The sequence below is a fragment of the Paroedura picta genome, chromosome 10 (assembly GCF_049243985.1).
Source record: "Paroedura picta isolate Pp20150507F chromosome 10, Ppicta_v3.0, whole genome shotgun sequence".
Taxonomy (NCBI): domain Eukaryota; kingdom Metazoa; phylum Chordata; class Lepidosauria; order Squamata; family Gekkonidae; genus Paroedura; species Paroedura picta.
The window spans coordinates 80,592,974-80,606,462 of record NC_135378.1 but is presented as its reverse complement, the minus strand read 5'-3'; the positions used below and the strand labels follow the sequence as shown (position 1 = coordinate 80,606,462).

The 13,489-nt window shown below is 45.1% G+C and overlaps 1 protein-coding gene across 3 annotated transcripts in view; it reads left to right on the top strand.

Moving 5' to 3' along the window:
* Positions 1–1,588: 1,588 nt before the first annotated feature.
* Positions 1,589–13,489, top strand: part of BMP2K (BMP2 inducible kinase) — a 51,183-nt gene continuing 39,282 nt past the window's right edge. For 2 of the 3 annotated variants that reach the window (XR_013224968.1, XM_077301083.1), the window contains exon 1: positions 1,589–2,214. Coding sequence is in view for 2 of the 3 variants with exons in the window: in XM_077301083.1 (XP_077157198.1) it covers positions 2,028–2,214 (187 nt within the window). In the remaining variant the exon portion in view is untranslated. The remainder of the gene's footprint in view (positions 2,215–13,489) is intronic. The other variant, XM_077301084.1, reaches the window with a different exon arrangement.

Sequence of the window (13,489 nt, the reverse complement as noted above, 5' to 3'; positions counted from 1 at the left end):
GGTATCTTGTCTATAGTGTAAGACTTTGTTCTTAACATTGTGACCTCCTTCTCCATAGGACCTGCAAAGCCATCTCTCTGTTGGGAAGATGGGTGCTATGCTGCCTCCTGGCTTTCCTTAGCATTTCCTATTTATATTTGCTGCTAATTCTTAATAGGAGTACCCCCCCCCCCCAACAGCTTAGTCGCTTGGGGATGACTAAAGGGTAAAGGGGAGGAATAGCCCAGGAAGGGTTAAATGGTTCACTTCTAAGGTGGGGGCGGGGCAAGCAAACCCAATCTGTGACATAACTGCAGCCATTTAAACCTAACAGCTGTTAAGTTTAAATGGCCCAAATAGCTGAACCCAATTGGACAAATTCAGTTCAGGGGCTGCAACGCAGTTCAAGTTAGTGCTGAATTTTGGCTCCGGATCCATTTTGTGCCCATCCCTGCTCAGGAACACTGCTCCAATCCTGAAAGACCTGAACATGGAAAACACTATGGGAGAAATGATAGATTCAGTTGTATATAGTCAGACCCCGTTGGACTGGAGCAGAAGAACTAAGTTTTAGTAAGAGGTAGCCCCTTTTAGGTCCAGCAAATAAAACTTTGTTGGTCTTAAAGTTGCCACTGGACTCTCGACCTTTGTTTGGCAGAAATTCTATACCATGTATTCTTCCGATGCTCGTGTGAATGACACAACTTCAAACTGGCACAGCAGATGAAGATTTCAAGACAAAATGGTACTTTTTAACACACGTATGGTTTTAGCAATTAAATTAAATTTTTATCAATTAGGGTTGTCCATTCCAGGTCCAGAAATTCCTAGAGACTTGGGGGCAATGCCTGGGGGAGGGCCTTCCTTGTCTCCAAGACTTTATGGCAAGGGTGGCCAAATGGACTACAACAACCATGAGGCCCTGACAGTGCTGGAGAGCCATATTTTGGGAGGAAAAACCCCACACTCTATGGTATATCATAGAAGATGATATGCCTTTTATCCTAGGGGAACCCTGGTAATTCCGGGAGATTTTTGGCCCCCACCGGGAGGTTGGCAACACTCCCTGGGAGAAGCGAAGCAGATTTGCCTCAGACCACGTTCTATGCCCCTCCCCCTCTTTCCCCAACGGCCGTTTAGAACGTTGGCTCCGGCCCTCCAACCGAGGGGGGGGAGGGGAGGGACTATCTCTCCTCCACGGACTCCCGCCACCCCTTGCAAACCACTCCAAAAACGCCGCCGCCTCCTCCCTTAGCAACGGTTGCCAGGCAGGGCCACCTCACTTCCGTCGAGGCATCTTCTTAGGAAAGGAGGCGCGGAAGTAGGAAAAAGGGAGGGGGGAGCATAGCGGCAACCAAGCGGGTAGAAACAGCGCGCATGCGTCGGGGCTGAACTAGCAAAACGGGAGGGGGGATCACAGCGGAGCGGGTAGATAAGAGCGTTAAAAAAAAATCAGAAAAAAAAAGAAAACACGCATGCGCCGCCGCTCGCTTTCCCTCCCCGTCCCCCAGGCCTCCCGAGATGATAAGACGCAAGGCGGCAGAGCGTATCAGAACGCCGAGGGAGCGCGCATGCGCTCGCAAAAAAAAAAAAAAAAAAAACACCTCCGTTCCGGACCCTTCGAGAAGAGCGGCTAAGTCCGGCGTCTTTGGTCCCTCCTCGCGGGCTCGCGCACGCGCAGGGCGGACCGCGGCCGGGAGGGAGAGGCGCGCGCGCCCTCCGGAGCCTCGTTCTCGGGCCGGGCGCGGGGGCGGGGCCTTCCTCGCGCCCTCCGCGCTCCGCCCCCTCCCCCGCTCTCCTTCCCTCAGGAGCGTCGCGGGCGCGGCCGGGGCTGCGCGGAATGTGAGGCGCGGAGCCCGCGGAGGGGGACCCGCCTGCGCCTTGCCAGACGCCCTTCCCGTCGCGCTCTCCGCAGCTGCTCGGTGCCCGCGAAGGGAGAAGGGGCGGCTCCTCGGGCGGCGGCGGCGGCTCTTGCGCGGCGGCTTCTCCTCCTCCTCCTTCGCCTCCTTCTTCTCCCCGGGCTCGCCCGCCGCCCTTGCTTGCCCGCCATGAAGAAGTTTTCTCGCATGCCCAAGTCGGACGGGACCGGCGGCAGCGGCGGAGGCGGCGCGGGGACGGCGGCCGCGGCGGGGGTGGGCGCGGGGCCGGGGGCGGCGGCCGGCCCGGCGGTGGGCAGCAGCCGCGTCTTCGCCGTCGGACGTTACCAGGTCACGGTGGAGGAGGTGCTGGCCGAAGGTGAGGCGCTGGGGGGGAGGGGAAGGAAGGGGGCACTGGCGCACCGGCGCACCCCCCTGTGCACCCCCCTGTGCAGGGACCGGCCCTCGGGGCCTTGCAAGGCAGGGATGCTTTGGGCTGACCCTGCAGCGAGCAGGGGGTCAGACTAGATGGCCTGCAGGACCCCTCCCACTCTAGGGTCCCGTGGAGCCTTGTAGGCACCCCCCCCCCCCGTTTTCTCCTGCTCCTTTTCACATCCCTTGCGAGGCCTTGGACCTTTTAAGGTCTCTTCAGACCCGAGGCTCCCCTTTTCTTGCAGCGTGAAGTATGCTTAGCAGATGACCCTGCTGCATCCGGGGGCAAGGTCCTGGATTTGGTAGCCCGGTAGGTCTAGTGGAATGGCCTTGATGGACTGGCCACTGTACGGGAAGGCAAGAATCGCTGGGAAATGGCAGTCGTGCCAGGAGAAGCAGACAACGACAGAAAAAGAGGAAGGCTCAGTAGGGAATGGATGGACTCTGTCAAAGAGACCGTGGCTTGCAAGGCTGTTTATGATAGGCCACGTAGGGGGTCATGGATTCTTAAGGTTGATGTAAGTTGGAAGCGATTTGACAGTGCTTAACACAATTTTGGCAGTAGTGACCAGGTATCACAACCCTATCGCTCATGCACTGTAACCTGCCACCCCATGTTAAGGCTTACGGGGGTGGCAGGCGACAGTGGATGAGAGATAGGGTTGTGAGTGTCCTGCATAGTGCAGGGGGTTGGACTAGATGACCCAGGAGGTCCCTTCCAACTCTATGATTCTATGAAAGATAATTCTAACTCATATAGTGGTGAAGTTCTATTATATTGCCAGTAAATCCTTGGTTGTTTTGAAATCATTTGGCTGTTAAAATGTTACTGTGGTTGTATCTATTTTCTGATGCAGGTCAGTGACCGTAAATAAACGAATGAATGACCTGGGTGGGCTCTGCTAGCCTGATGTTGTCTGATCTCAAAAGCTAAGCGGTGTTGACCCTGGTTAGTACTTGGATAAGTGTCCTCCAAGGAAGTGATGACTTGTTGTGCAGAGGCAGGAAGTGGCAAGCCGCTTTTGAATGTCTCTTCCCCTGAAAGCTCTATCGCAGGGGTAGTCAACCTGTGGTCCTCCAGATGTCCATGGACTACAATTCCCATGAGCCCCTGCCAGCAAATGCTGGCAGGGGCTCATGGGAATTGTAGTCCATGGACATCTGGAGGACCACAGGTTGACTACCCCTGCTCTATGGGGTTGCCATGATGACAATAAAGAAAGAAGTTTTGGCCATCGTTTTAACATATGTTACATCTACCCTGACTTTCCCAATGGAAAAATGGTGGATCACAAACTTTGCATGGTGGTCAGTATTTATAGTGCTTCCGACATTGTCCTTACAATAGCTCTCTAGGACAGGCCAGTATTTTTTTTCCTTGAAGGGTATGTGTGTCTTAAAACTAGGATACTTTAAAAGTTATATTGCATCATTTTCCTGCTTTTATCTCAAGGGTAACTGAATGGAATTTTGCGGTATGTTTCTTGTGCACTTCGTAGGTACATAAAAGAAGTTTGTTTCGAAGGTTCAGCTTACCAAACAAAGTTGGAGTTTTCCTTTTACACAGCTGGTAAAATAATGGTGGCTTATCAAAAAGACTGCCTGCCAAGCAACAAAAAATGGTTACATTGTATTCTGATGTTGTCATGATCCACTGTAAGAGTGATTTGTTTGTGGAAGTCTAAGGGAGGTAAACTTCCAGTTGTCATGGGTCATTGGACCTTTACTAATGCTGCCTTTCTGGAAATTAGGGGATCTCAGGAGTTGAAGGGTTCTGGAGTCCTGTTTTTGGATTGATAAGCCCATTTGTGTGGTGGTATGTGAACTGGAGTCCAGATCCAGTGTTGCAGGCACTGCACATATATAAGTCCAGAGGGCGGCTGCATTTTGTTGAAGCAAACACCCAAGTCATGAAATCTGGACTAAATGTTGGCAGGCTGTTAAGTATTAGTGTACTCCAGTTTAATTTTACTGCTTGTTTAGTCTTCTGCAGTAGTGGGTGTTACTAATGAAGTTTTACAGGCCTTCAAGAGATGGTCATCATGGCCTATACAGATCACCTCAAGGTCAATTTTAATTGACTCCATTTGGATGGTTTGCATTAGCATACAGTGGTGACTGAATTATAGCATCCCGTGCAGAGTTGTGTATATTGAACCTACTGACAGTCTGACTTAAGCGCAAATTTAAGGCGTACTTATTGAAAATCAAGTCCTGTTTAACTCAGCAGGACATCAGCAAGCGTGTTTAAATTCAAGTAGAGGGAGAGTCTTGTGGCACATGAAAGGTGATCCACGCCCAAGAGCTGTTTCCCTTGAAGTTGCTCTTGTCTTCTTGGAAAGCCCAGTTGCACATTGGGGTGTGTGGGCGTATGTACTTGGTTTTGAGACACCCCCCCAGATTGCTTCACTTTGCTGGGTGCAGTCTTCAGAGTTCATGGGTGCACTGGGGTGCTTCTGAGCTTATCAGGAGGTTGCAATTGGGATGCAGCTGTTTCAGCATTTCACAGTGCACAGTGATTCCTGATTGCCTCTCCCCCTTGAACCTCTTGACACTAAAACTGGGGTCTGGTCCAAAGCCCAGTGTATGTCACCTTACAAGTCAGACAAAGCCTGTGTTTGTGTGCGATTTGGGGTGTTTGGGAACATATTTTAAGTTGTGAAACTTTTAAAGAATGTATTTGTGGATAGGTTAGCGAGTAAGGAACTGGGGGTCAAATTTTGAAAAGAGTCTGAGTGCCTCCAGTCTCTTTATCTAGTTCTGCGTCCGGTTTCGAGACGGAAATTTGCAGGTGCTAATTCTTAGGATAGTACTGGCTCGCAGTATAGTGGTGTGCTGTTTGGCTGTTTCCATGCTTGCATTTTTGAAAGTTTTCGTTTTTAATCCATTGCATTTGTTCTTCTAAAGCTTACCCAGTTAAACGTATCATTAGCACTTATATTTTTGTAAGCATAATTGCAAAGAAGGAGCCTCAGGTATGATCTGTTAACCTTTGAATGCTAATCGTGTTAGCCCTCTTCTGTGTTGGCAGAAATCTGCTTTAGATTGGTAATGATAGTGCAATTCATTCAGTTTGCAGGTTCAAGGAAAAAATAGCTAAGTTGCTTAACAGTTTCATTTGTTCAAGTGGGTAGCCATGTTGGACTGAAGCAGCAGAACAAATTTAGAGTCCAGTGGCCCCTTTAAGACCAAAGTTTTATTCGAGGTATGAGCTTTCGTGTGCACAGATACAGATATTTCCATGATATTGAATCTGAGGAAGTGTGTTGTGTGCACACGAAAGCCCATACTTCGAATAAAGCTTTGTTGGTCTTAGTGCCACTGGACTCTAAATATGTTCAGTTTCATCTGTGCAAATTTACAAACATTTAATTGAGCTTTGATGTAGCTAATTTATATTGATAGGGTACAGTTAAATGATATAGCCAAAATTAAGAATAATATCTAAATTTTGGAGTATATCAAACATTTAAAACATTTCAGCATTAAAAATACATTTTTAAAGAAGTATATATACAGGAGTTCAATAAAATAGTAAAAACATATAAACATGTATAACTTCAGAGAGAGTTGCACTCCAGGGGTAGTCAAACTGCGGCCCTCCAGATGTCTGTGGACTACAATTCCCATGAGCCCCTGCCAGCAAACACTGGCAGGGGCTCATGGGAATTGTAGTCCATGGACATCTGGAGGGCTGCAGTTTGACTACCCCTGCCTTAAAGGATCAGGTTCATACCTTGAGGGTGCTCCTGTAGCCGGGCCCTCCCATTGGATAAACAGGTGGCCAGGGGTATCTTTCAGCAACTTTGGCTAATGAGACAGCTGCAACCCGTCCTGGATGCCACCCATCTAGCTCAGATGTATACCACCCAAAGTATGGCCTCTGAAGATAAGCAGGGTGTGTGGGTGGATTTCATATGGGAGAAGATAGTCCTTCAGGTATGCTAGCTCCAAGTTCTATATGGCTTTAAAGGTCAATACCAGCCCATTGATTTGAACCCAGAAACAAACCTGAGAGCTAGTGTAGACAAAACAAGCCTGGATTGATCTGGTGCATATAACCCTCTCCAGTCAACATTCTGGTCCCAGCATTTTGTTTCAGTTGTACAATCTTTAAAAACAGCCTCACGCGGAACCCATTGATGAAGTTGGTGAAAGGCACCTCTGTCTAAGATTGCTACCCGTTTATTTAGTAGGAGACCTGGATCCAGGAGGATCTCCAAACTGCATCTTGCTCCTTTGGGGGAGTGCAATAAGAGAGAACCCATTTCCTGAGAGCTGTCTCTGCACCAGGAGCACCTCTGTTAGGTGTTTTCCAATGAAAACACTGAGCATTAAGTTCTAAACCGTGGCTTGATTGTGCTAAATGAAAATGTTATGTTGGGTTCAATTGTCAGAAGTTATCAGAAATATGTAGAAATTTACCAGAACTTTTGAATGATATGTATGGATGAGATACATGAATGACAATTAAATGTAATGTGGTTATGAATAACCACATGTGAATGGCAGTATTTGAATAATCATTGCAAATCAAGCAGCATATTATGGGGGAGTGTTTATGTTTATAGGGAGAGACTGGCAACTGTGTAGGGATTTTGCTTGAGGATGTACTAGGACATCAATATACCCTTCTTTTTCCTTCAAGCTCACCTAAACAGTTTCAGTATTTATGATGTTATTTCTGATGCACAGAGAGAGTGATTTTGTTGCTTTCATCCACTATGTTCACTTTTGATAGAGGAGTAAGATATTGAATTTAGAATTGTTATATGAAACATACAGCATACATCTTAGTTTGGGAAATAAATGCCCAAACTTTCAGCAGAGACTATTCCCCCTTCTGAGAGAGCCCTGATCACTGACTAGGTTTCCGAAGGGTTCACTTTAGAAGAGGAGTAGTAGTATTATGTTAGTTAGTTCCTCAGATTTTGTACACAACAGTGACTTCACAATAAAAGCCTCTTTCTGATTCCTCAAATCCAGGTTAAAAATTGGGAATTTCGTGTCATGCCTCAGACTTGATCTGGAAGCCTTCAGATGTTCACTGTAACCTTATATAGATAATAGTCCAAATAGGATAGATCTTTGTGATGGTTTATTTAATCTTTCAATTAGCCATTCACTGGAAGCCAATTCATAATTCTGTGTATAAAGGTCTGCATCAGTCGCTTATTCAGACCAGTGATATGTGGAAATGTGGGCCAGATTGCTATAATTTTGTGGTGGTTAATGGCATTAGGGAGGAGTTACTTTCTTTAAACAGTATCAGTAGAACCAAAAGACCTTTGTATGACAAATCTGTCCGAGAGAAATTTGAGGATGTTTTTATACATTTACCAAGTAAACTGACCGCTAAATGTACTAAATTCTGGTGTATGTGGGGTGATTTATGGGATTGCAACTTTACTTTGGCAGTACTTGTGAAAGTTCATGTTCAGTTTGTAAGGAGTTTTGAAAGGCTAGAGCAGGGGTCAGAAACAATTAAAAAACCAAGCTACATAAAAATACAGAACAAGAAGTCAACAGGGAGCCAGTAAAAGAGAACTGATTTAAATAATTGAAAATATAAGACTTGACATGACTCATAATTGACGTGTACATTATAAATCTAGAGTTTCTACAGTGGTGGTTGCATATCCTTGCACAGGAAGTGGCACAAACAAAATTTCAGTAATAAATATGCATGACAGGAGCCATCCTGCATGATTGTTTCAGTGCGCTAGCGTACATTTTTGCGAGCTCTACACTTTGATTGGCATTATCTTTCTGCAAAACAACTCTGAAAAGCCTTTCAGCTCCATAAAATATTCTGCTTATATATTTGGTTGTCTAGTATCCTACCTACTTCTCTGGTATCTCAACTTAAAGAAGGGCTCTTTTCTTTTTTAAAGGAGTCATATTTGGTATGGTGTTGGAGACGAATGCTGCCAATACCATGAACTGCCAAAGTTACCAGCAAGACAGTTTTAGAAAGGAGCAAACCAACTATGTCATTAGAAGGGAAGATATTACGGCTAAAGCTCACTTACTTTGGACACATCATGTGCTCAGACTCGCTAGAAAAATCATTAATGCTGGGCATGGTCAGCGGCAAAAGGAAACATAGTCACCAAAGGATCCGCTGGCTCGACATGATCAAAGCCGACCAGGGGGTTGGGCAAGATGACCCCGAGGTCCCTTACAACTCTATGATTCTACCAAGGGCCAGTCCTGGGAGAAGTATCTTAGGAAAAAGAACAGCTAAGAGGGAGAAAGCACAGTAGACTTAAAAATAGGAACTGGAGGGAATGGTAGGTGAATGGAAACTTGACTTGTGAAAAGGTACAGACGAAATAGGGAAGTGAGGTAGGTGGGTACTGCTGAAAAAGGGGAACCAAAGGTAGCTTCAGTTTGTTAGTGCTTGAGTTTGCACTCTTAACTGTTGCTGCTGTCACTTTCATATTTGCACAGAGGAAGATTCTTGCCCTTGTGACTGAGTGCCCCTGCCGTGTTGAAAGCTGAATTTCACAGTTGCTCTGAGGAGAAAAGTTGGGTAAAGATGTGTTCAGTACATGAATTTTGGGCTAGTGAGTTGATTCTTTGGATTCAGGCTTCTAGTTTGTTACAGTTTAGTAGACATTTGTGGCAATGTGTTCTTTACCGTATCATCTGGAACAAATCAGTCACAATTCTAAAACCTTTAGGACTCTTTGCCCTCTGGAAAAGGGATGTAAATTATGTTGGGTCATCTACTATAAACTATTTGACAAGTGGTTTTATTTCAAGCAGTTATACACAGCTTGTTCAGAGTGACTCAGAAAAGCTCCCAATGTGAACGATTACATCAATACAGTAAAATTAAAAATTCACAAAGCAGTCAACCAGACTCCCCTCCTCCCAATTCCATTCTCAACATTAAGTCCAAAGTCAGTGCTGCTTTAAAAAAGCAAACACCTAAGTTATCCTCAGCTTTGAAAAAGAGAGATCTTGTAACTCATCTTAAAGAAGAGTAAAATAGAGATTTGTCAGGTTATTCCAGGTGGCTGGGACCATAAAGGAGAAAGCCCAGCTTCCTGTAGTTGCTAGATGAGCAAAGGGAGGAGGGGTAGAGCTGGACAGATCAAAAGGTAAAGGTATCCCCTGTGCAAGCACCGGGTCATGTCTGATCTTTGGGGTGACGCCCTCTAGCATTTTCATGGCAGACTCAATACGGGGTGGTTTGCCATTCCCTTCCCCAGTCATTACTGTTTACTCCCCAGCAAGCTGGATACTAATTTTACCGACCTTGGAAGGATGGAAGGCTGAGTCAACCTTGAGCCGGCTGCTGGGATCCAACTCCCAGCCTCATGGGCAGAACTTCAGACTGCATTTCTGCTGCCTTACCACTCTGTGCCACAAGAGGCTCGGACAGATCAAAAGTGGCACATAATTTTGCACTCCATATGTAAGTAAAGGGGACAGGGAAGGCCTCACTTCTAGCTGTACCCAACCTTGGATCACTTGGGGCAAGTAATGCCTCCAAAACATTCTTGCATGTTTAAAGCAATCAGTTAGTAAGCATGCTTGCTTAAAAACAAACAAACAAACCCAAACCAAGAATACTTAAACCAATGGTTTTAAATCGGGATGTTTTGGGTGATTTAGACCTCAGTGAACCTATGCAGCTTCACTGGTTTATATTTTCCACCTTTCCTCAGTACTCACTAGTTCGTACTAAAAGGTGGTATTGTAGGTGGGGGAACCACGGTCATGTAAAACAGATGACTTAGTATTGAGGAGGAAGTGGATAAAGTGTCCTCTGCTAATCTTTGCATCAGTAGAGCCTGTACTGCCTGTGAACAAATTCTTGTGCAAAGCAGGCACGGGATCTGATCCCCTTATTTTAAATTAATGCACCTTTTGGTTTGTCTGCAACTCTGGAACCAGTTATATCCCTTTGTGTTATTGGATGTCCACCCTTCTACCTGAAAATTGACTTCATGTTTCTGTTATTGGAACAACAACCTAAATTGTTATGGGCATTTGTATTTATAAATAGTCTTTGCTCCAGTATGTTGTCCAATCTCAAACCAGTCAGTTCTTGTCCAACAGCTTAGTGGAACTAATTTAGTTTAGTGGTATATTTTAGGACAATGCTGATAACTTAAAATTTGATGCTAGTACTTAAGAGAAGGTGCCTAGCACTTGAGAAAAGGATGATAGCAATGTGTAGTTATAGTAGACAAACTGCAAAGGTTATTCTGGTGATGTTTAATATTTACAACGTCATGATTTTCACTTCATCTTAATATTAAAATCAGAAGAGATTATAGGCGACTGTGTTGTTTGGTAAGATTTGTTTTTTAAAAAGCACTCTATTAGGATCACCCCAATTGTCAGGAAGTAGTAAATGAACTTTAAGTTTCCTAGAACTACATGTTCAAAAAAATAGAGTAGGTGGTGATAAAGAGATGCCTCAGGACATGACGAGAGCCCTGATGTCTGCACAGAAGAAAAGGAGATGAAGAACAGATTAAGGAGTACATGCGTTTTAAATGCTGAAAAGATATACGGGTGAGGGAGCTTGTGGATCAGTTCATTGACAATACAGAGTTTCAATATTTCAGATGTATGGTTTGGATCCAGACTAAATTGGTAAATTCTGCCAATTCTCTCTTCCTGCTGCAGACTCCCCGCTTGGCACTCTTCAGGGCTCCTTCTCCTGTCAGGGCAGCATGTTGTGGAGATCAGTGGGAGGAGGGACGTAGAAATGCTCCATTCCGTCATTGGGAAATCTAGTCTGGAGCTAACCCAATAGGCCAAGAAAAGAGTCTGTATGGTTTGCATCCATTGGCCTACGTATGTTGATTCTACTTCAACTTTCACTAAGAATTCTGTCAACTTCATTGTCTTGTACGTTTAATTGAGTTCTCTGAATTTTTCATCTTCATTTCTAAAATCGGTCTGGAACATTGTAGGAAGAGAAGCCCTAGAAATTGCTCCAATCTTCCTTCATCAGGAGCAGAGATGGGGGAAATTACAAAGACTTTCCAGCATTTTGCTTCTTCATCCTGTTACAAAATACTTTCAAGCATGAAATGGCTTTTTTAAAAATCTGGGTCTGCTTGATAGTTCAGTGCAATACTAGAATGGGTTATTTCTTGAGTCAGTCTAAATATCATGGTTTGGGGTTTTTTTAAATGGAGAGGCAAAGTCCATAATTTTCACAGCTGTATGATTTGACTAGGGTCACGATAGGTATTGTCCTCTCAAAGTTGTCAGGAGTCTGGTAACATTGTTGTTGTTAGGTGCGAAGTCGTGTCCGACCCATCGCGACCCCATGGACAATGATCCTCCAGGCCTTCCTGTCCTCTACCATTCCCCGGAGTCCATTTAAGCTCATACCTACTGCTCCAGTGACTCCATCCAGCCACCTCATTCTCTGTCGTCCCCTTCTTCTTTTGCCCCCGATCGCTCCCAGCATTAGGCTCTTTTCCAGGGAGTCCTTCCTTCTCATGAGGTGGCCAAAGTATTTGAGTTTCATCTTCAGGATCTAGCCTTCTAAGGAGCAGTCAGGGCTGATCTCCTCTAGGACTGACCGGTTGGTTCGCCTTGCAGTCCAAGGGACTCGCAAGAGTCTTCTGGTAACATACACCAGCAATTTCATTTTGGAAGGCAGTATATCATATGAATGTTGGTTTGCATGTCATAATTTGCCTAGGTGGGAGAGAAAGCGTTTTTAGGAAACAGTTCTGCAGGGCTTGCAAGACGGAACTATTCCACAAGGTTTATGGTCGGGGTCCATAATAACCACCAGTAAATGCTGGCCTCACTGCTGAGAGATGGACGATCAGCTCCTTGATGTCGGAACCCAATTGTATGGAATATTGGGGGAATTTTAGATTCATAATGTTTTAACTAGATTGTTACGATGATTTTAAGATGCTATTTACTCACCCTGAGCAATACTGGAAGGGCAGGCTAGAAAAAATAAAACTTTATATGTATTTAATTATTTAAGATTGCAGTATAGTAAAGCCTTTTGCTGAGAGCCAGCTTGGTGTAGTGGTTAGGAGTGCGGACTTTTAATCTGGCATGCCGGGTTTGATTCCCCACTCCCCCACATGCAGCCAGCTGGGTGACCTTGGGCTCGCCACAGCACTGATAAAACTGTTTTGACCAAGCAGTGATATCAGATTTGGCATATTTTGTGAAGGCTGTATAGAAGGGATTCCCAACAAGGGGTCCACAGACCCCAGGGGGGGGGAGGTCCTTGGGAGCTCTGGAGGGGATCTGTGACCTTTCCTCTCCCGCCTTAATGGATTTGGCCACTTCCATTGCCCCCCCCCCCCAGCTTGAGTGAGTTCTCTTGTTTCTGCATCTGGGAGGGAGTGGAGTCTGCACACATACTCCTACATTTAACTGCCTCCTGTCCCATCCTCAGTCTTCCTCAAACCTTCCTGTTAACACAGGTGGTGATGTCACTTCTGGGGGCTGTGGGAGAGAAGCGTAGCCAGATGACATCACTTCTGGGACTCCTTGAAGCCTGAAAAATTATTTCAGCGGCTCCTCCATGGTCAAAAGGTTGACAAAGGCTGCTCTATAGACAAAAATGCATGAAGGATTTGACTATAATTCATGGTGAAAGTTTTGATAAACCATGTTCTGTGTACAAGTGTCATTTCCTCAGTGGCTTGAACTATTAAACCCCTTCACAATTTATCTTCATGTAAAATTTGTTATATAAACCTACTTCCTTTTAAAGTGGTGAAACATGCATGTTTTTTTCTTGGTAACCAAAACTGTTCATTATTGTGATGATGAGTTATGACTTTGAATTTAGGATACAATGCCACCTAATGGTAAGAGTAACTACAACTGTTTTGCTTCAGTTGCCTTTAAGCTTTGTTCTGGTAAACTCTTGAGTTCAGCTGATGTGTGTATGTGTGTGTGTGTGTGTGTGTATGTGTGTATGTGTGTATGTGTGTATGTGTGTATGTGTGTATGTGTGTATGTGTGTATGTGTGTATGTATGTCCCGCCACTCCTACAAGGGCTTGTGGCGGCTAACAATTATAAAAGCCCCAATACATAAAACCCATAACATTATAAAAAACAACTCAACCACCTTAAAATCCTCCAATCAGTGGCAAAAAACATCATAAAAACCTCAGGGTGGACGGAGGGGCTTTTAATCCACTCCTGATATGGCAAGAATGGCAAGGGGGATCCAGATCTCCTTCCACGTGTCGGCCTCAACCA